At 42.0% G+C, this 22,715-nt stretch overlaps 1 protein-coding gene across 1 annotated transcript in view; it reads right to left on the reverse strand.

Annotated features, from left to right (window-relative positions):
• Positions 1-1,483: 1,483 nt before the first annotated feature.
• Positions 1,484-22,715, reverse strand: part of ZNF652 (zinc finger protein 652) — a 59,692-nt gene continuing 38,460 nt past the window's right edge. Inside the window, exons 2-6 of the mRNA XM_054585352.1 lie at positions 19,192-20,347; positions 16,358-16,505; positions 15,882-15,997; positions 15,059-15,203; positions 1,484-6,160 (exon numbers count right to left, since the gene is read on the reverse strand). Of these exons, the coding sequence (XP_054441327.1) occupies positions 5,649-6,160; positions 15,059-15,203; positions 15,882-15,997; positions 16,358-16,505; positions 19,192-20,091 (1,821 nt within the window). The 5' untranslated portion in view covers positions 20,092-20,347 and the 3' untranslated portion in view covers positions 1,484-5,648. The remainder of the gene's footprint in view (positions 6,161-15,058; positions 15,204-15,881; positions 15,998-16,357; positions 16,506-19,191; positions 20,348-22,715) is intronic.

Consider the following 22,715-nt stretch of genomic DNA (forward strand, 5'->3'; position numbering starts at 1 on the left):
AAAAAAAAAAAAGAAGAAGAAGAAAGAAACCCAACTCAATCCAATTTCCTCATTTTAAAGAGTTTTCAGTTTTGGGGGAGAAACGAAAGGGAGCGAGAGACCTGTATATAGCACAGACTTCAGTTCTGACTGAAGGGTTAGCCAATTGCTAAAATGTTTTATTAATAAGGTGCTCACATCACATGGAGAACACACTGCAACCCCCCCCTTTATTACATCCTTCATATATTATCTATCAATCATATTTTACAAATTAATTAGATGAGAACAAGAAGAAAAGAAAATAACGAAGTTTCCGAGGGACAAGAGGATGAGAGGTCAGAAATCAATAAGGACTTTTGATTAAAGTTAAGTTGTGGGTGCAACCTTGCAGGGTGTTTCTGGAAGAGAGAGGGTGTAGAGGGACAGGGCATGGCAGCAGCAGCAGGCGGCGGTCCCTTACAGCGGGAGGCATTCAGGAAGACTAGGACGAGAAAAAGACACTCAAGAGAGATGCTCAATGACCTCTCCCTTTCGCCAGTTTCTGTTAAGCTTTGTCTGTTAAGTTTCTGGCGAAAGGAAAGAAAATGAAACGTAAGATAAGGATAAAATATTTCATCATTAGAGATGTAATATGTGAAGAGATAAGATATAAATAAAAGTTAAAAATGCGATCTAACATGGCACGGGGAAACAAAAGAAGTATGTTCAAAATTCTCTGTCCACGGTTTTAGCTCTTCTGCAGAGCCGAGCCCACTGGAGTAAGGGTGAACTCCAATACTCACGGAGAATGAAATAATTAGAGGTAGGAGTCAAACCAGGACAAGAACGTTCCAGGATGCTGGCTGTTTGAAGGCACTCAGGAACAGGGTGAGAGACTGACGCTGCGGTGGGGTGATGCGGGGGCGGAGGGGGTGTGTATTCATGCATCTGTCATATGGAAATAACAACTCCAGGAACATTGTGACAATACATGTCTCATTGAGTGATACACAGAGTAACAAGGTAGAAATCCACTTTATAAGCAGTTTCTTACAATACAGCTTCTACTTAAGGAATAAGAAAGAGAAGTTTGTTTTCCAAATAGGCAACTCTGCAAAATAGTTGACTTCAATGAGGAATTTGATAAATGGTACATTATCTGGTTCTTTATTCAAATTTATTCAACCTCAAGCTTCAAAGTTGGGACAACCAAGGAATTTGATTTTCCTTTGAATCTTGCAAAACCTATCCTCTAAGACAAAAAGATCTGATCATAAAGTCTATAAAAAGTCTAGAGAGTATAAAAGTATAGAATTATGAAAGTGGATATATTGATGGCAACTTTTATGGCTTCCACAGAAGTGTAGAGAGGATCTCTGGTTTGCTTTAACGAGGTAGTGTCCAGGGTTGGAGGGTCACCGTTACCTATTAAAATGCTACAGATGGCAGAAGCAGGTAAGCTAGGGTATTGTTATTGCATAATAATGCCACTATCTCTAATGGCTAATGACCTCTCATTCCTGAAAAAAAAAAAAAAAAAATGACCTTTTGGGAAATTTCTTATCTTGGTTTAGGCAAAGAAAAAAAGAGAACCCAATATTTACTTGCTCCATTTTACAGTCTGAAGAGTTCCAAGTGAGTTTATTTTTGTAATGGTACATAACTGATAAAATTCTTAAATGTAACCTAACCCCTTTTTTATTAAATACTTTCCATACAGTCTAGAACAGCATCGAAATGTTCATCATGTGGATCAGCAATGTAGTAAGACGCCTTTTCTGTACAGTAGCTCAAATAGAAAGGTTTCTCTAACTTCAGTTTTCTTTCATTATTTTTTTTTTCTTACAATAAAACCCACCACCGCCCGTGTTCTTACTGAAATCTGCAAGACGGGGTAAATATATTTACATTTGCAATGGATTTTTCTGCTTGATCTTCTCAAAATTTAAAACTTCCAGTGAAATCAAAATGAAACTAAACATACACACCCATTCAATAAACATAAAAACTGAAAAAATTTTCAAGAGTAGAAAATTCAAATATCACACGTATCTCTTCAGAATATTTTGCCTTCAGTTAGTATACCAGGGACAGTCAAGTTATACGGAGCATCTAACCACAGAGAGAAGGTGGTTCCAACAACTGTAGTTTGAAAAAAGATGGTACAACTATGGTTAATGTCCACGCTCCGTCATTAACATAGAAGAGTTCATGTAAATGGTAGACTGGAAAAGCATATGCAACTGATTTGCAAGGATTTCTTTGAACTACTGTAAAGTTTTATGTGGCAACCTCCCTGTTGGCTAAAAATAACAATCAAATCACAAATATACACGGAGATGAAGCTGCATGCCTTTACACTGTTCATCTTATATTCTTCATTCAAATTTAAAAATCTCACTCGAGCTTACCTGACTTAATTTGAGAAAGCAGCAAGCAGCCTTTCCTTAAGGCTAAGAAAGAGTTTATATTTCAATGATGGATCTTATGAGAAAAGAACAGGAAAGTGAAGAAAAGCAATACCAACTCAAGAAAGCCTTTGGGAATTTTCCTCAAGCAGGTCTTAACCCTAGCAGTGATACAAGCCTTTGAAGACAAGACAGTTAAGTGATGGGAAACAGCCTCAATTTGATCTCTGTATAATGCTCAGAGGTGGCTGCTGTTGTCTTTAAAAGACTTACTTAAGTACAGATAATGGCTGAGAACTCAAACTCCTCCGTAGTTCTTTTTTCACAAACAGAGAGCAAACAGGAATAAGTTTTAAAGAAGTCATGGGGTACTTGTACTACATGTGAGAGAGAACACATCACGTAATGCAACTTTTATCTTAGTAAAGGACCCCAATCAAATTTTCAACCCTGGGTTTGAGTCTCAAGCATGTTGCATCTGATGTGCATATATGTTTAAGGCTTAATCCTGGAGTTCTTGTATTCAGCAGCATTAAAGTTGTAAATAATCTTAATGCATTTCGTTATTCATAGGTACCATGACACTGATAAGGAGTCAATTATGTTCTGGGTAATTTTCCTGAAGACCACAAATCCCAAGATGGAAAAGGTATACCATATAGGGAAAATAACGGGAAGTTTCCAGAATGTTCCACAGTACTGTTCACTTAGAACGGTATTGTGTGATAATGCTGATTTTTTTTTTTTAATTTTTCCTCCTTCTGTTAAGGGTGGTGGTGATTATTTGCTTAATGCTGGTTTTCCTATGCAGCAGATAATTTCTTATGGCTCTGTTCACTTGACAAAAAAAAAAAAAAGAAAGAAATCAAAGATGACAACGTGAATTTTCCAGTGTATAATTACAGTACACCTCTTAAAATGGTTGCTTCAGTGGTCTCAGATCTAGAATTCAGAATTGCTGCCCTATACCATAAATTTATTTAGGACAAAATAAGGTAGAGCCAATTAACTGAGCTGCAGTTTACATCTTTAAAAAATAATTTTAATATTAGAGGCTTGGCCATGGGATAACGATATGTCTACATGAAGGCATAGCTCCACAAACTTGTCACGGAATTGGAAGGAGTGTGGGAGCAGGGGGGCAGGGGGAAGTCACTAAAGACCCACAGTCATAAACAGGGAATCACCTTTCCTTATTGGCTTGGGTGCGTGGGTACTCAAAGAATGTATACAAATATTTTAAAAAGACATTCTTTAGAAATTATATTCAAAACCAGGGGAAAAACTCTGTTTTGAGATACTTTGCTGCCTCATTCCAAAATTTTTCTCTGCTCTTTATAGAAGACAAAGGCAATAATCAGAAGAAAAAAAAATGGACATATTAAACCAGAAAGCTAATAAAGAATGCAATATTTTAAAAACAGGGACTTAACCTCAATGGAAAGAGTTCCATTTTTGCCTACCACAGAGCTAATCGGCCGGAAAGGTGCTTAAAGTAGGTCTGCATATTTAATATTAAAAATAAAAATAAATAGAAGCCAGGATTCTGATTCAGGCAATGATTTAAGAGCCTGAGGAAAGAAAGTGAAAATATTCAAAGATTTAAAAATCAAGAGAGGGAGAGAAAGTAAGTAGATCTAGCTTTGGAATTCAGTTCTCTGAGACGAAAAAATACAAAATTTTTAACTTACTGAGTCTGCATAAACTTGATCCGTTAAATACATTTACGTTAGCCCTCCGGTTCACCCTCTCCTTCAATAAGCTGACTGACCGCACCCTTTCACAGCTCTCCACGCTTAGGACAGTAACCTGCCTGAAGGAACAATATTAGCGATTCTGCTCCCCTCGCCACCTGTGAACTCGGCCATCGCCTAATGATTTGCAGAGGACAGGGCGACAGAAAGTGGCTTTCCTCCCCTCACTGCAAATTCAGACTGTGCTGGGATAGGCTCCAAGTTGGGGATCTAGCCAGCGACAGAACAGACACCGTGAAACTCGGGCAGTTTGTGTTACCATCCAGGTTTCTCAGCCACTGCCAGCAGCGTCACGTTTGTGATTTTAGTGTGCTGCTTTTCGTGACGATTCTGGAAAAATCAAGCAACCACAAAACAAGAAGTGTATTATGAGACTTCGCTTTGTCATCCCAGAGGGGTCGCACACAAATACAGTTCCAAGGGAAGTGAGAAACAGACGTGAATGGGATGAGACAACCACTACCGCTTCCTCCTCTGGACAGTGAACGGCTTTCCTCGGATTTTCAAAGCGCACGAGCTTCAGGTGGCCTCCCTGGAAAAGGCCCGACGCTCTGCGAACCGTCAGTTTAATGCACTACGTGAACCAAGTGAAACGCGGAGGACAGGAGCGCGTCAGTGAGCCCAAAAGACACTTGAGTGTTAAGCAGAGATTAAAAAACTACCCAGGACTGACGTCAAGTTCTGAAAGCAAGACCCCATTTTTGCAGTAATGTGGTCCGGAGACCCTCTCAGATACATCTAATCTCTGAAGCACCTTTGAGTTGTACGGATGTAAGAATAACTTTGAACTATAGAAGTTATATGCATCTTTAAGAATCACATTTTGATGATTATAAAAATTTTTTTCTATTTTACAACATAGGTCCAGCTACACTGAAAAAATTACACCGCTTATTGAAATACATTTCATTTTAGAAACAGACTACTAAAGAAGTCTATACAAAAACTCTAAAATAATTTCTGTAGTAAAATAAAGAGTGCGTTAGGAGAGCTACACAAAGAAGAAAATTTCCATCTTTCTCTATAATGCTTGATATACTGTGAAACGTGGCCAGCTCAACTCTGTAGCCAGCACCAAAAGCTGAAAAGAATTCATTACCATACACAGTGATACAATTAATGCTCTAGGTTAATCTCACAGCCTTCCCGATTAGTACAAAGGAAACCAGGCCCGTCTCCTCTTTGAGGAGAAGTCCAGGATATAAAAGCAAGCATACCTCATCAGCTGATATGAAATTATAAAATTCCATAAGTCCGAGTACTTGAAATTTATAAAAGTCACCAGAAAATGCAAGCAAATTGGGCTTTAGTTTGGTGGTTCCCCTGGTTTAGATGACAGTTCCCTCCATGAGCTCAAGGGCGTCTTGTCCATCCCCGTGGGTGTGTTGATTCACCAAGACAAGGACAGAGCTCTTGGCGGAGGCCGAGGAGAGTCTGACAGCTATGGAAACGCTTGCCAGCTCCCTCTCCGCAAACTCACATGCGGGCGCACGGCTCGTGGAGAACACACGCAAGGAGATGGACGTTAATGATGCTGTGCCGAACTGTTCTTCTCTGCCAGGTGCCGCAGAAAGTTGTCCTCACCCTGGCCTCTGTGATTTAAAGGCTCGCTCTTAAAGAGAGCTGGAGGTGGGGGGAGGTGAGGCACGGGCGGGATGGGCAGGTGGTGTGGGTGGTGGGGGTGTGGGTGGATGTGGAGGTGCGAGAAGGGGTGGGGGATGGGCCGCGGGGGAAGCGCGCTGACAGGATTCATGTTCATTGGCGGGGCTGGGGTTGTGGGGGTGTTCACGACGGACGGAACTGGGGCGGCTGGGGAAGTTGTGAGTGGGATCTGGACAGCAGGCGGCACGTTCACGGGGCTGGTCACCCGAAAGCACTTCTCCTTGTGGGCCTTCAGCATGTTGGAGAAGCGGAACCGCTGGCCACACACGTCGCACGGGTAGGGCTTCTCGCCTGTGTGAGTTCTGCGGTGCCTCTTCATGTTGGGACGGCTGGTGAAGCTTTTGCCACAGATTTCACAGATAAAGGGTTTCTCTCCTGAGATCAACAGAGACACAAAAAAATGATTAACTACTTGGTGGTAATTAAGTGCTCACGTTATTCCTCAGATTGAAAAAGATTACCATTCCTCTCCCTTATGGCGTATCACGTTCCAATAGCTAAACAGGAGTCTCCCAAAGTTGGGACTTAACAAATAAGAGCAGATACGAGTAAAACTTACACACAACCTATCATCTTATTGTAACAGGGTGCAGCTAGCCCCCCAAGGGGATTTGTAATGGGGTCCAGCAACTGGGGTGTCCAAGGAAAATACAGGATATTCTCACCACCCCCCCGCACCCCTCCACCCCCCTGCGGGCGGCCTAGAGGGATGGGAGAGGAGGAGCAGGGCCATTGAGTTACTCTGCATGTCAGTAACAGCTGGGTGGCTTCATTCCTCACACGCAAAGATGGTTATTTTGGGTAATCAACAAGGCTAACCGGGGAAGCATGCAGAGGTTTAACCGAGGATGTCGCTGCGTGAGCAGCTCCCCAGCTTGCAGGGCCTGCCGAAGGAGTCAGAGATGGGGTTGTGGGGGAGGATTTGCACTGGGGTTTGGACCCGAGGCTTTTGACCACACGGTTTTGGGAAGCAGGAAAACAAGAAGTAGCAGCCATGCAGGCGGCTGGCTCCTCCCGTTATACCGCGTGCACGGGAGCTCAGAGATGGTTCGCTCCATGCCAAGGGGGGGACAATGCGAAGACCATGCAGGAAGGAAAGGGGAGAAAGGACCCTTGTAGTGGGCGGTGAGAAGGTGCCACGTGGGTTTGGATTAAGAACTGGAAGTCGTGGTGACACAGCTGACAGTGCTGGGAACTGGGAGGTGCCTGCCCAGCCGAGCCCCGGACTTCTGTTTCCTTCTCAAGGACGATTTGTTGAGATGTCATTCTTTACATGTGTCAGCAAGAAGAGCCAGGTCTCTCCCGTGAACACTATCATCTAGGTTTGGTTAAAAAAAAAAAAAGGCATCTACAGTAGTGACCCTTTACACCCGACAGGAAGAACTGTTCCCATGGCTTTTCTGTGCTCGAGGCAACTACCACCGCAGATGACTCTCTGCCTCTAAGTTCACGCAAGCCACCACGATCTGTAACCAGTATCTGACATTCCGACCAAAAGTAAGGTTTTGCTGATAATGTCCTGTGAGCAAATAAGTCTCCTGGTGTCCACTCGTGCTTAATCCTTAGTGTGGGGCTTACTCTTTAGTATTGGACTTGGAAAAGACTGGCCAGACTCAGCCTGCGAGGTGCATCTCACGTGGCCGCGTTTCTCAGTGGGAGCGCTACGGGTCCTTCTGCGGAGCACTCAGCATTCCCGGTGCTGCCTACCCATTGCCCTCAAAAGATTCTGACAATCAAAAAACATCCCCACACTATTTCCAAATGTCCATGGATACAGGGAGAATTGGGTGGGGGGTGGGCTACTGCTTCTGGTTGGGAAACGCTGAGCCAATGAGTCAAAAAGGAAACTAAAATCCCATAGTTCTAGGGGCACTTACGGAGAAATTAGGTTTGGGTTCTAAGAGCTTAATCTTTAGGCTCCCTAACTTCCCTTTGGGCATATTGCTTAGTTCTGTGCTGTCTGCCTGCTTTGCCACCCAGGCTATTGGGGGGGGGGGCACAAAATGATAATTTCTGTCTACTAACCACTTCATATTGAATGCTGAGGGGAGGGTGGAGCACCTGTGCTACCTGCGCTTCAGTGACAATACGTTTTTATGTATCAGTTCCTTCATCAAAGCTCTGAAAGCGTAGCTTGTATCTTCGCAGTAACTCCTGCTACAAGTTTGTTGTTACTTCAACTGTTGCTCCCTTTCTTTCCAACAGGTGGCCTTATTCTAGTCCATATAAGTGCTCCTGTGTATTGCATCTCACTGTGTGCTCGGCCTGTCCTCACTTTACATCGGTTAATCCTGGTGATCCTCGCAGGGACACACCAAAGGACCAAGAGACCCTATGATGTCATTTTTTATTATTCCTATTTTAATGGTCAGGAAATGAAGAAACTTGCCCAAGGTTCTACAGCTAGCGGAGAGCCAAGACTCAAACCTCTGCGTTCGGGCTCCCGCAGTCGATGTCTGACATACGAACGGCAGCACTCACCCCTGGCCGCCCTGCGCACTCCCGCGCTCACCACGGGGGCGGGGGGAGGGGCTGTTTTCTCACGGCTGCCCTCCACTCTGGGACCCTCCCACTCAGCAGCGAACACCGCTTTACTGTGTGCAGGCCTCATTTCATCTCTCCGCCTTCAAAGCCATCCCCTGTTGCCTTCCCTTCAGGAAAGCCCGCATTTTCCTCCTGTCCCCGCGAGAGCGGGCTGCGCAGTCAGGAGGGGCCGTTTCCTGTGACCACAGGCACTGCCTTCTGACGGTCAGGGTTCTCTTATCTTCCAGCTTTTCCTTATTCAGTCACTGGCACCGCCAGCTCCTCACTGTGATACACAGTCATCTTTCTGGATGAATCCGGAGCCCAGCGGGATTTCCCGCTCTTCAATACATTTCCTTCAATCACTTTAAAAACTTCAAATTCTACATTAAGTGGAATTTATTAAATCAGTTGTGATACAGCCACCTGATGGAACGCACCATTACAAACAATAATATGAAAGTGCCAATACAAACAGTACACGTTATTATCTGCTTAAAATTTTTAAACAATTCTATTTATTTTTAGAAAGAGGGGAAGGGAGGGAGAAAGACTGGGAGAGAAACACCGATGTGTAGAGAAACATCGACCAGTTCCCTCTGGCACGCCCCCAGCCAGGGACGGAACCCACAACCCAGACGTGCGCCCCAACTGCGCATCGAAATGGCAGCCCTTCGGTTTGCAGGACAGAGCCCAACCCACTGAGCCACGCCGGCCAGGGCCACTAGCTACTTTTAATAAAAAATGTATCTAGAAAAAATATGGAAAGAAATACAATAAACGTTGCCAGTGATTATCTCTAGATAATGGGATTGCGAGTAATGTCTTATATATTTTTAAACTTATATGTACATTCTGTTTTTCTAAAATAAACATGCTTTACTTACACTATAAAATGTATTAAAAGAATCCTCTTTGATAACCTATCAAACTCCAGGACCCCTCCATTCTGGGTTCCCCAGAGTTTGTGTTCCTCACTCCCTAATCTTCGAATTACTTAATTCACTAATAATTCTTTGTTGCAGCAGACCCTTTATTCACAAACAGCACGTATTTAATGAAAGTTTATTGGCTTTTACCTTTGTTACATGCTCAAACCTGGCTCTAACGCTGGATCTATCTCCCACTGTAGTCTGCTAGGATAATGATTTGCCGTAGAAACACCAAAAACTATTGGAACTCTCCTGCCACAAATCCATGGACTCAAATTAAAATGGGTCCTTTTTACTGCTTAATAATCTTTATTTTCATTTCTTAGTGTACTACCAAATTTTCCACTTGTGTTGTTCCAGACATAAGCAGCGATCCCACCTTCATCTAATTCTCGTTATTCATTAAGTCCATCTCCTAAACTGTGCTAGTGACTGATGTCTTGATTCCTCTGAAACCTCAAGGTATGATTACAATGAGGCTGAAATAAGGAAAAATCAAAATGAAGTACTTTAAATTAACCACCTGTACAAATGTCTCACTCTGAGGAAGAGCTGGTCACTGGGAGGCTGGCGGATACACTAACAACTAGTTCCATCAAAGTAACGAGAAAAGCATGTATATATTTATATCAATACATCTAAAGATATGACATACTGTCACATATGATAAAGCCAACCTGACTGTAACAAACAGGGTTGTAATGAGTCTTAAGAAAGAACATTATAAATGAAGACAGAGAATCTGCAGGGAAGATAGAAAAGAGCAAGAATCTGGTTAGTTGTCTTTTGCACGGTTCAAAGGAAAAAGCGATCTGGCCAATAGACCCAAGAATTCCACTGGCTAAGTATGCACATCCTTGAGGAGCACTAGAAATCTACCCTCCTAAGCTTTAAATCCATTTTACAAACTGCCTACTGGATTTCCACTTCAGTGTCCCAGAGATACCTGACGACTTGCAAGTGAAGAAATTCATTGTCCTCCTTAGTAAACCTGCCCCTCCCTCCGCTACTCTCCACCTCGACAAGTGGTGTGTATATAAGCCCCAAATATGGAACTAGCACTTGATTCTTTCCTCCCACACCACCGGTATCCAATCAATCTCCAAGTTCATGTCACTCTACTTTGTCTATCGCTGTCATTTCATCCACTGCTATTACCCTAGTCCTTATCGTCACAGTCATTTGGCTGGATGACTGCCAACGCCCTCCGACTGGTCCCACCGTCTGTTCTTGCTCCCCACCTTCTCCCCAACTCTCCACACTGCAGCTTTCAGACAGCTGTGTCGCATGCTGCTTAAAACCACTCAGAACTTCTCACTGTCCTTAGAGAAAGTCCAAAATGTTTTACATGGCGTGTGTGTGTGTGTGTGTGCGTGTGTGCGCGTGCATGCGTGTGAGAGAGAGAGAGAGAGAGAGAGAGAGAGAGAGAGAGAGAATCTGATTCCTGCTTACTGCTCTCCAGTATCATGCCTTATCATACTCCCTGTCCTCCACCCCCAAACCATCCAACTCTGGCCAACTCTGGTCAGTTCCATGTATTTACTATGCTTTCATCACCAAACCAGTGCTATGCCTTGCTTGTCTATCGCCCCTACCTGACTATAACCTCTGTGAACCTAGGGACTATTTCAGTCTTGCTCATGAGAGTAGCCCCACTGAGCAGATTCTCATAACTGTCTGTTAACTCTGGGACAGACCTTTTCTCCCACATACACCTCACAACCCATGGCATGTCACCGCAGCACTTCCTCGTGGTTTATAAAGTAAGTTTGTCCTAACACTGACGGCTTCTTGGATTCAATGAGGGATGGTACTCATCATTAAGACCATTCGAATATCTTTCTTTGTTCTTATTCCCTGTCCCTGACAATCTTTTGATTGTAATTTAGCTTCTCATATAAATTATTCTTTAGGTAAAGAATATGCTTACCAAAGAACATCAGAGTTTAAGCCACTTGCACTCAGCTTTTTCACTGTCAATAAATGAGCAATTTTATTTATGTATCATTAAGGCTATTTATTTAGCACCTATCAATTTCTGATCTGCTTAAGTACACTGACGAATTCTGGAAGCGGAGAGCCAGACTCAGGGATGGAGCCTTCTGCCCCTCCGGTGTCCTGCGATTCCCACCACCTTACTCTCTGCTATGTGAAATCTTTGTCCTAACCATTGAGGAGGTGGCTCTGCAGTCAGGCTGCCTTGGACAAATTATTTAATCCCTGAGCCTCAGTTTCCTCATCTGAAAAATGAAGATGATAATAATAGGTTATTGTGATAAGTTGAAAGTACAAGAAGAGCGCTTAGAACGGTATCTGGCACACAGTAAGCATTCAATGCATTTAAAACCGTTATTATTGTTACTATTATCATTACCATTACTATCATTGACCTATAAGCCCCTGAGAACAAAAATCGAATCTTAATTCAACTTTGTGTTCCTAGACACTTTGTGCTGGGCCTGGTACAAGAAGAATCAGCAATTATTGTGTCGAACTCAGCCGGCACAGGCGTCATCCTAGGAAAACCTGCCTGAGGGCCGGTCAGTTTCCCTAGATAAGATCCACCTCACTTGTCTTTAACAGCAAAGAGAGAGCCCAGTCAACACCAGTGTCTGCAAAGGCCTTAATCCCCACCAGAAGAGAGTCTAAATGTGGTTTCATCCAGGCACGAGAGAGCTAACCGTTTCCTTCCTTAAAACCAACCCTTTTTCTTGTATCTCCTCAAGTACTGCTGTCTCTCCCTTACTTAACACCAAGGAACCAGAGGTCTAGAGAGGGGTTGTCTAAGTTCACTTAAGGCCACACTGCTGGTGAGGGGCAGAGCCCAGTTTGTCTAATTCCACTATACAGCTACCTGCACAATTTGAGTATTACAAACAATATTAAAAGGCAGATGACGAACCAGGGGAGATAACTTTAATACTGGTGTTAAACATGGTCCAGTATGTATGTATGTATGTATGTATGTATATATAAATATATGTGTATGTGTGTATATATGTATATGTATAGATGTGTATGTGTATACACACACATATATATAAAGAGCTTTATAAACAATAAAAAAGTCCAACACCGCAAGAGAAAGCTGATTATAGAAAAGGCACAATAAACTCAGAAAAGAAAATATACTGATACCCAATGAGCATATGAAAAAATGTTCAATCTTACTTAGCAATTAAATGCAAGTTAATACAACAGAAACCATTTCTCACCCATCAAACAGCAAGGATTTATTTAGCACTGGAAAGGGTTGAGGAACTAGGTATTTTCATGCACAGCTGGTGCATGGCTATTTTGCAACATACTATCAAGTCTTAAAAAATGTGCATATCCCTTTGCCCTCATACTCCCATTTCTAGAAATTTATCCTAAATAATACTGTTAATCACAGTATTATTTACAACAGTAGAAAAATTAGAAACAAACAATCTAAATGTCTAATAGAGAACTGGCTAAATAAAGTGGTGATAAAACATGCTTTATTTTATAGAATTGTTCTAAAATTTGATTATATTAATTAAATGAGATAATGTATGTAAAGCATTTAAGACAGTGCCTGGCATATATGAGCATAATAAACAATGTCTTATTATTACCATTAAAATGATGTTGCTGTTAATGACACAATACAGTAAAATGAAAAGCAGGTTACAATAGAGTAGAAAGACCCAAACTTTGTCTCATTACTATATACATGAACACATACACATACACATATGCATCTATCTATATCTATATCTATATTAAGAAACTAAATAACTTTTAGAAATTTATGCCAGAATGTTTGTTTATTAATTGATTTTTTTAAGAAAGAAGAAGGGAAGGAGGAAGAGAGAGAGAGAAACATTGATTTGTGGTCCACTTTTTTATGCATTCATTGGTTGATTCTTGTATGTACCCTGACCAGCTATCAAACCAACAACCTTGGCGGATCAGGACGATGCTCTAACCAACTGAGCTACCTGGCCAGGGCTTGCCAAAACATTAACAGTAGTGATCTATTAGAAGTAATATTATGGTGCATTTTTATTTTGTTTTCAATTTGCATATTTTCAAATATAGTTTAATAGGTATGTATTATTCTTTTAATGAGGATAAAAATTTGAGTGAATTTAGAAGAAGTAGGAAATGTTCAGCTTGCCTAGCTGGTCAAAGAATACTTAACATGAAATTTTATTCAACAAATACATTAATCACAAAATATACAGACTATCATATTAGGACACTTAAGGGTCTGAAGAAAGGAAGAAGGGCAAAGGGGAAGGGAAAAAAAAGGAAGAAACGCAGGGGAGAAGGAGCAGAAGAGTGGGGAGAAAGACGCACAGGGAGACACGAAGGGAAGAGGAAGGTGAGTGCAGCGGCAGAGGCTCAAGTGGCCACCGGTTTCTTCCACTCTTGCCTCACTTACTGGCACCTACTACGTACCCAGCCCTGTACACGAATGTGAAACAGTTCCATAGATTCCTGCTGAATAACAAAAGCTGAATCCTAAAAGTGACTCAAAACTTAGAGCCTCTCCAAGAGCCACCAAGTTAAAGGAGAATCTGTTAGATACCCTATACATTTTGCTACCCATTTAGGCTTCAAAATTATCATTACCTTTGGAGGTGTAATTTTCTTAAACTCTTCATCTAGCCTAATTCTTAAAATCTGAGGGTGCTCTGCTCTGAATGGGAAGGAAGCCCACCAGGCAGGCATTTTTCTGCAGACTTCGACAGAGAAATGGAACCTAAAGAGATCCAGACAAGGGCAGAAATGCCTCGCCACTAACTAGTTAAGCAAAAAGAACATCAGGCTAAGTTCTGTAATCTCTTGTGCTTCTTTCCAGCTCTGTTACTCTGCAGACCAGCGATTTTCAACCTTTTTCACATCACGGCACAGATGAACTAATTACTAAAATTCTATAGCAGCACACCAAAAAATATATTTTTTGCCGATCTGACAAAACACCTCAAAAAAAGGTGTAATTTTGATTCATTCACACCAAGCAGCTACTGTTGTGTTAGCTGCTGTCATTTTTTATTTGACAATCTAAGGGAAAAGAGGTCAGTGCCCCTGACTAAATAGTCAGATATTTCATGTTTTAAAATTCTTGCGGCACACCGGTTGAAGAACAGCTGCTACAGACGAACAGAATCTAGAATCTTATGATTAGATTTTATTTAAAAACCTGAAAAATGTTTCATATTGTTCAATTTGTGCACAGACAGGTAATCCCAGGCAAGTTAAGACTGAGATGCAATGATAATGTTTTCAAGGGGAACTATTATTTTAGCCAGTTCCCTGGAAGCTGGATAGTTAAATGCTTACAAGATTCAAATCCATGCTATGGAGCATATACCCCTAACAACACAATGTGGTTATATTATTTAACCTCAGTGGATGGATGTGTTCCTGAAATGTAGTGCATTTTGGTAAATTAAACCAAACTTTTAAGAGCGCTGAGAATGCATTCTATTTGAAGCAGTCCAGTGCCCTCCATTTTTTAAAGGTCTAAGGACCCTTTCCTCAGGAAAAATAAACACAAAACAAGATTTGTACCATTTCAGTAGACCCTGTGCCCCAAGTAAAGAACCCATTCTTTTGAAGGAACCCACAGTTAAAAGGCAATAACAAATAATCCTTTTAAAAACAGAGCTATGAAAGCCTAATTATTCAGTATTATAAATCTACATTTTTATATTTCAGGTTTATTTAAAGTGAAATTTCCACTCAGAATGAAAATTGGTGGTTTAGATTTTGAAACAAACAGACTCACAGGTGGTCATCAACAAGCTCCTGAGACACAGCTGTACCTTTCCCAAGGCGCTCTTACCAGTGTGTGTTTTCATGTGTTCATCGAAGTACTGCTTCATGTTGAAGTCCTTGCCACACCACTGGCACATGAACTGTTTGTGCCCAATGTGGATGCTCATGTGGGAGCGGAGCTGGTACTTGTATTGAAACCTTTCGTCACAGTTCTGCATTGGACACAGTGGAGAGTTTTGAATGCCAAGCATCACAGCTTTACTTGAGCCCGCCCTGCATAGTCTCTGAGATAGGTTTACTTTTCATACTCAGAATAGAACCTCCTTTTGTCAACTATTTGGCTCTGCTATAATTCTGAAGCTGAGTTATTAATAAAAGGGAAATTTTTAAAAGATTGTATTTATTCATTTTTAGACAAGGGAAGGGAGGGAGAAAAGGGGAGAGAGAAATATCAGTGTGTGGCTGCCTCTCACACACGCACTACTGGGGACCTGGCCCACAACCCAGGCCATGTGCCATGACTGGGAATTGAACTAGCGACCCTTTGGTTCACAGGCCAGTGCTCAACCCACTGAGCCACACCAGGCAGGGCTAAAAGGAAAATTTTTCATTCAATGATCACTGAAGCATATCCAACTTCTCTAAATTACTAAAAGAAAAACAACTCATGCGTTATTCCCAAATTTAACTTAATCCAAAAGAGTTAACAATATGTTTAAAAAGACATTTCTCCACCTAGCAGTAAGATTACAAACAATGCTCGGAGCATGAGTCTGGAGACTCTATGAAACGCAGCCTGGTGCCTGTACCTCAGCACACCCCCTCACTGCTTCACCAGATAGACAAAGGCTAGCACCTCGGCCTGGGCCTGGTGGTAGCACGGTCCTTACCTCACATCTGAAGGGCTTCTCTCCAGAATGCTGCAAGGAGTGCACCTTGAGTGACATGCTGCGTTTGAACGACTTTCCACAGGTTTCACATGTAAAAGGCATGTCTTTTGTGTGTGCTGCAACATAGAATGCACTTCTATTCAATATAAGTTCACCCAAAAGCTCAAACTGAAAAAGACAGGTGTCCTATTGTAAGGTCATCGTGCCATCTTAAATTTCTACACTCAAATTTGTGAGGCTTTAATAGTAATGTTCTGAAGAGAAAAAGAAATAGCAATGTTGAAAGGAAACCTGGGTGTGGAAGGCTGGACCATCCAATTCGGTGATGCTTACTGAAGACATGTTGTATTTAGTTTCAACAAGTCAAAAGTGACTAAAGTGAGGCAGGTCCTCATAACCTGCCCAATCCAGAGCATAAAACACACCAAAGAACAAGGGAAAATTATAGGTATGAGAGAAAAGCAGACAAAACTTACCAACCATGTGTTTCCGCACATGAGCCATGGTATAGAATTTCTTCTCACAAATTTCACAGGAAAATTTCTTTTCTGCATATCCATGGACAATCTTGATATGTTCATGAAGGGACCAGAGTTTCTTGAATGATTTGTTACAGGAAACACACTGAGCAGGATAAATAAAAATAATCTTTATTTATGAGGGCTTGCAGAAAGCCATACCTGCCTACTGGCAGGTGCCACGGTGTGCTTTAGATTCATGGCACAAGGGCAGAATCCAAACAAATGCTATTCGTCCTCCGAGTCCACATTCCCGCACCAATATCTGTGTGCTCTACTGTCCAAGATGCATCTTTTAGACACATTGGGAATATAAAAGTGACGGCAAAAAGTAAGACAAGAAGAAATGGGAAGTTCCACTAATATCAAAGAATTGACTGCTTTTATCAAGTTTGTTTTGTACCTATTAAAAACAACCTCCGAGGTGTTGTTTTTTTTTTAAAATGCATGAATTACCAACAGCGGCTGCCTCCTACTCGTGGGTCTTTAATAGGTGCACGCCAAAAAACACGAAGTAATTTAAAATTAGCATAAATAAAAACAAGAAAAAACAAACCCCACGGTAATGGTTACAGATCTGCAGGACTATACTGATGTTTGTGTACCGCAGAGAATGTATTTGGAGCCTTCATTAACACAAATTACGGAGATTTTATTATATTTTTCCAAATCTAATTTGCTCTATTAAATATTTCCCTCTGGCAGAATTTAATATAACCTCTAAACTGTTAATACCCCTCTCCCTTTCCCCTATAGCCCAGCGCCAGACGCCTCGTGCGAGCACCTACAGCAGCGATTTTCAACCGGCGAGCGGCAAGGGTCTCAGACCATGCGACCCCTGAGAGGCCCTGGCCTCTTTTCCCGTAGACTGCCAAATAAAACACATGACAACAGCGATCCAACAATAACCATCCCATGTGAATGAATCAAAATTATACTTATTTTTTTAAATTGGCCAAAAAGAAGTATTTTTGGTATGCCACAGAACTTTAGTAATTAGCTTGTGTGTGCCACGAGAGGAAAAAGGTTGAAAATCACTTGACCACAGGAAACCCATACAACACTGCTTCGTTCCTTATGTTAGGAATCGCTAATAGTCTAGAATATCAGGCATAAAGTATATGAAAATAAAATGCTTCTGGTTAAAGCAAAACAATACTAGAAAGTTCTAGATAACCATCAGACTCTGGGATACTTAGGGAACAGGCTGGTATTCACAGTAAATAAAGATCTTTTAACATTGTTACTTCAGGAAACAAGGACTCTGGGAAAAGTTACAAGACAAGCCTCTGGCTGCATAGTGCCTGAGAAAAGGACAGACATTCCTATAAACCACTTTGTGGGGCAAGGTTTCAATTTGTACGTTTTACTAGGTCATCGTGATTATTAGGATCCATACTTAATCACAAAGCAGTGTCCTTAAGGAATGTAAAGAGAGTTCATTTAGCAGCATCCAAAAACCTGAACCTACATTGAAATATGTTATGGTGAGGAACAGTAAATAAAGTCACACAAAAGAAGATTCAATGTTTTCTTTTCTGTAACTTAATAAATTTAAGTTAAAAACAAACAAACGAACGAACTATATAAAGGTCTTCAGGAATCACACAGGACCTAGCCTGACCCCTAGGGCGCAGCACCGCGCCACACTCCCTTTGGCCTGAACTGCTGCAGCCGACTGGTCCCCCAGCAAGGCACTGGTAAGTTATCGGGAGGTAGGGGCCCCGTGACTTGGTCTTCTTCTAATTACCCAGCGTTTGGGAGATGAAACCACAACTGAGGAATCAAAAAGCAGTGAATTTTTAGCAAATGTAACTTACATTTTAAAAACTTCTCTTTCAAGAAAAGCAATGATCTCAGTGGTCGATTAAAAGCAAGAGGAAATGTGAGAAATAAGGGGCACTCCAGGAAACAAAACAATTGCACCTTTTAAAAGAAATTTAGCTTAAATATGGTACAAAATGTCTATTTTACATATTTTATGGAGGCATTAATAGACTTACCTTTCATAAGTATTCATTAATATGCATTCATATGTGCAAACCAATATGGCTCAATGTAATATAATTCACTCAACATAATTAGCACACCTCTTAACCTATCACAGTATAGTCCTTTCAAGGCACCAGCCTCGTTTGAATACCTTGTGTTGTTACCTTAACAATACGGTACAGTAGCATTACATAACCTCACTGACAGGTGGGCAACATTTTCAACCAGCTCAGCCTCTGTTTAAAGTTTGCACATTCCCATGGGCTCAGCCTCTTGACCAATTTAGTGTTGTCCTCTCTCCACCGGTAAAAGCAAACTCACTCCTGGAGGTCTTCATTTCCACTGGTCTGAGTCATTACGGTTTTGGTCCCCATCAGCTGTACTAGAATCTGGCACCCTTTTAAGCCTAGAAAGGGACTGCTCTCTATTCCTGAACTTTGCTCAGTATTTCCCACCTTGACAGAGAAGATGCCAGAATGAATTATAACATACGTCCTACAACTGTGAATCTCAGTGCGAAGTTGGTGTTGACTTTACCTCCTGGGCAATCACCTATAACAGCTCCCCCTTTCAATGTACCTGGGTTCCCACTAGTCCAGCGTCAGTTAAATTTAATGCTTTTGAAATAAAATGTTACGCCTGGGTTTTGAAAAGACCAAAGCAGGAGGTTTTAAAGAGAGAAACTGGTGAAATCTGTCCCTTCAGCCTCTATTGTATTTATTCTCTTGGGCAGATACCAGGTGAGTCTCAACAGCCAGGTTCTATTCTGGAAAGTTTGCCCTCTCGGTGATGAAACCTACCTGAATATTTTTTTCACAGTCTGTTTGCTGGTGAAGGGACAGCTCACTTTCCAGGACAAACTTCTTGCCACATTTATCACAAATCTGCATGCGCCTGTGAGTAACGTTCATGTGCTTTTCCAGGTACCAGCGAGTATTAAACACCCTGGGGCACTTCTCACAGGTCAGAGTCTCTTTCTCTTCACACTTAGCTTTCTGGACTGGTGCTCTGGGCTCCTTTGCAGCCCGCTTCTTACGCTTAGGTGGCTCTACACTCTTCCTACGACCTCTTGTAGTTCTGGGAGTAGGGGAAGTGGTAGCTGCGGCAACAGAGGCAGCTCTCCTCGGTCTCCTTTGTGCAACGCTGACTTTCTCCACTATCTTCTCCTTTTTCTTCTGCCTTTCGTTCTCTCCATAGTCACTGCTGTCATCTGTGGCCTCTTCCTCACTCTCTTCCTCTTCCTCCTCACTGCTTGTCTTAAGAACAGGAGTCTCTTTGGACTGAGAAGAGACACCCTTTTCCCCTTTAGATACATTTAATGTTTGATTATTAAGGTTTACCTCCACTATGATCTGCTCCCTTTTGTAAGAGACTTCCTCCTCCTCCTCCTCCGTGTCATCAGAATTCTCCCGGTCTTCTTTAACAGCACGCACGTCAGACACGGCTCTTGTCTCCCTGAAATATGGTTGTTCCTCTGTTTCGTGGAGATGCGGTTTGCTCATCTTGGTGTCCACTAACGCAGAATAAGGACTTCCTGATTCCCTTTTGTACACTTTGGTGGACAGGTCAAGTTCCTGGTTGGCACCATGATAAAAGGTAGATGGCACTTGACCGCGACGGCTGTCTTCTTGTGCCATTCCTGCTACATGCACAGCACAGTTTTCAGCCAGCTCCTGACAGGGACTGGCTGTGTGGCTCATTGGTACGTGGCCCGATTTATCAAGCAGTTCAGACAGTAGAGAAGTAGCTTGAAAACAGGGTAATTATTAAGACTCAAATCTTTTTCCATCCACAAAGAATCATTCAAATGACAAAAAAGATTTGCAAGAACCTGCGTGCAATTCTTCCAGGGTTGCAGCACCAAAGCGTAAGTCAAAAGGTTTGGTGTTATGGCAAGAGCAGAGCACTAGTGATTTTTCTTTTGAAGACAGCTGCGAGTGACTTGGAGCATCTTATCTACAAAGAAAAACAAAGAAGAAAAAAGGTCAGATACCACTATTTCCTTTGCCTAGCATGCACTTACACCATACAACAGTTTAAAATGATTAAAGTCTTTATACATACAAGTCTTTCCCCTACTTAAATGATTCAATGTGGGCCATTATTTTACTGAGTTGCATGAATTCAACAAACTTTTTTTTAAACCTATACAGCTGATCTTTATTGTAAAATGTCAGTTAACAAATAAATGAATAAACATACAAACAAGCGGGCCCTAAGACTGATAAGGCTCGCTAGGCTGACGGGCCCTCGGCGCAGCCGGCTGACCCATTCACTCCTCACTATCGCCCGAACTCTGCTCACGTAGCTCGAAGTTGTTTCAGACATTTTTGGTTCAGGCCCCTTCAAAAAACATTTTGTGAGAATTAGATTCCAAGTAAATTCTCAGATAGCAGGAGTCGCTATCTCTTCACTGAGATATCTTCAGAGCTTAGCACAATGCCTAGTACTTAGTAGGTGTTCAGTATATATTTGATAACTAAATGAATAGCTACTACTGCATAGCATTCATTATCCTAGATGCTAGTGGACATACCGAGATGGCAAAATATATGGTCTCTGTCCACCATGAGTTTACAGTCTTATTGCATGTGTTGTACACGAAACACACAAGAGCTCTACGCTGGCTGGCTTTCTTTTCGATCAGGCACCACTATCCACCGCAGTGAGAACTTGCAGAACAAAGGTGGTAGTGGGTTAGGCACCATGGGCGAGGAAGATAAGTTAACTGACATAACTGCTGGAGACAGAGAAAATGTCCCTGGCTTTAAATCATTTTAATCTAGACATAGATATTACTACACAGACTATGGTTTTCAGATTTCAGAGTAATTTCAAAGTTGCCAAGTATTTTCAAATTTGTTCCGTGCAGAGCTCACTAGATTCCCTCAGTGAGTGGGTGATTTTTCTCGTCAGTTGCACAGAAATCTAAATTCTAAGAAACAGTAACCATCAAGGTGATGTGGTTCCAAGAAAAATAAAACCATCAATTAAAAAAAAAAAAAAAGTCAGAGAGGCACCTAATTTGCTTTGTGACACACCTCACATGACTGTTTAGCCTCCCACCTAACCTCTGAGTCATAAGAATATCACTGCGAACACACAGCCTGTCCGGCTGACACGAGGAGGAAAAGGAGCATTAACTGGACGCCCGCTCTGCGGGCCGGCGCTGCCCCGCTGCTTATTATCTGGCGTCCCCTAATAGCCACCACAAGACTTTGGGGTTGATTTTAAAATTATTCTTCTCTTTCATTTTTCTTTCTCTTTACGGATTTATTCTTTTAAAAATTATTTTACTTTCATGTTAGTGGCTTTTCAGAAAGGAGTGGTGATAAATGCTACTATGTTTTTTTTTGATATCTGAATTGATATCATTTATACTCCTTTGTATTTATTAATGATAAAATTATGCCGCTGAGAGGCTACCTAATTTGTCTAAAATCACGTATCTGTTCAATGACAAAAACAATGGTTGACCCTGGGCCTGCCCGACTCCAAAGCTCGTGGTCTATCTCTACTGTGACAAATGACACTCCAAAAAGTAATTTAAAATCAATGATGCCTGCAAACACCCATAGTTTTGCAACAGTTTCACACATCGTATTTTAAGTAGGAAAATCCCAATATCTTTATTTGGCGTGTGCCAAAACTTCTGACCCATGGAAATAATGTCAACTACCACAAGCACCATTATATAAACTTACTCATGTTAATTACCTCAAATTAACCAAGGGAGGAGAGATATAAAGTTCAACCAACCAGCCAAAGCTATTAATAGAAAATAAATAAAATTAAAGGAGACAAAAATAAATGAAGGGAAACCCTTTGTGGTAGTCAGTAGTGCGTTCTTCCCAGACATCTCTCTGGGCAGCCCAGGGCAGACCGGCACCTTCTGCCCCTGCGCCTGCGCCTGCCCCTGTCGCTGGGTAGGGCCCTCTGACCGCCTCTGACCAGGACACGGTGGGCAGATGTGACACACACAGAAAGCCAGGGCGTTTTCTAACCATGAGACCCTCCAGACCGCCTTCCCTCTGCCACAGGGACCAGCGGTCTTCTGGGTGCTGGCTGGTACCGTGGCTCTCTCTGAGCGACTAAAATGACTTACGGGGTATGTGCACAGTGCCATGCCTTATTTTGAAAAGTTACTTTTACACAGTGTGTGTTTTAAGAGCCATTGAGAGCTTGTGTTGTTTATTACTGCAGCATAATCTGGCCTATCCTAGCTGATACGGGTAGAATCCAGAAGTAGGGTGCTGCTTCATCAAAGAACCTCCAACACAGGGTCCGGCAGAAGCAGCGCCACTGAGCGTGGTTGGTACGGTGC

The sequence above is a fragment of the Pteronotus mesoamericanus genome, unplaced genomic scaffold (genome assembly GCF_021234165.1).
Source record: "Pteronotus mesoamericanus isolate MK-2021 breed Mesoamerican mustached bat unplaced genomic scaffold, CSHL_Meso_final contig_84, whole genome shotgun sequence".
NCBI classification, from domain to species: domain Eukaryota; kingdom Metazoa; phylum Chordata; class Mammalia; order Chiroptera; family Mormoopidae; genus Pteronotus; species Pteronotus mesoamericanus.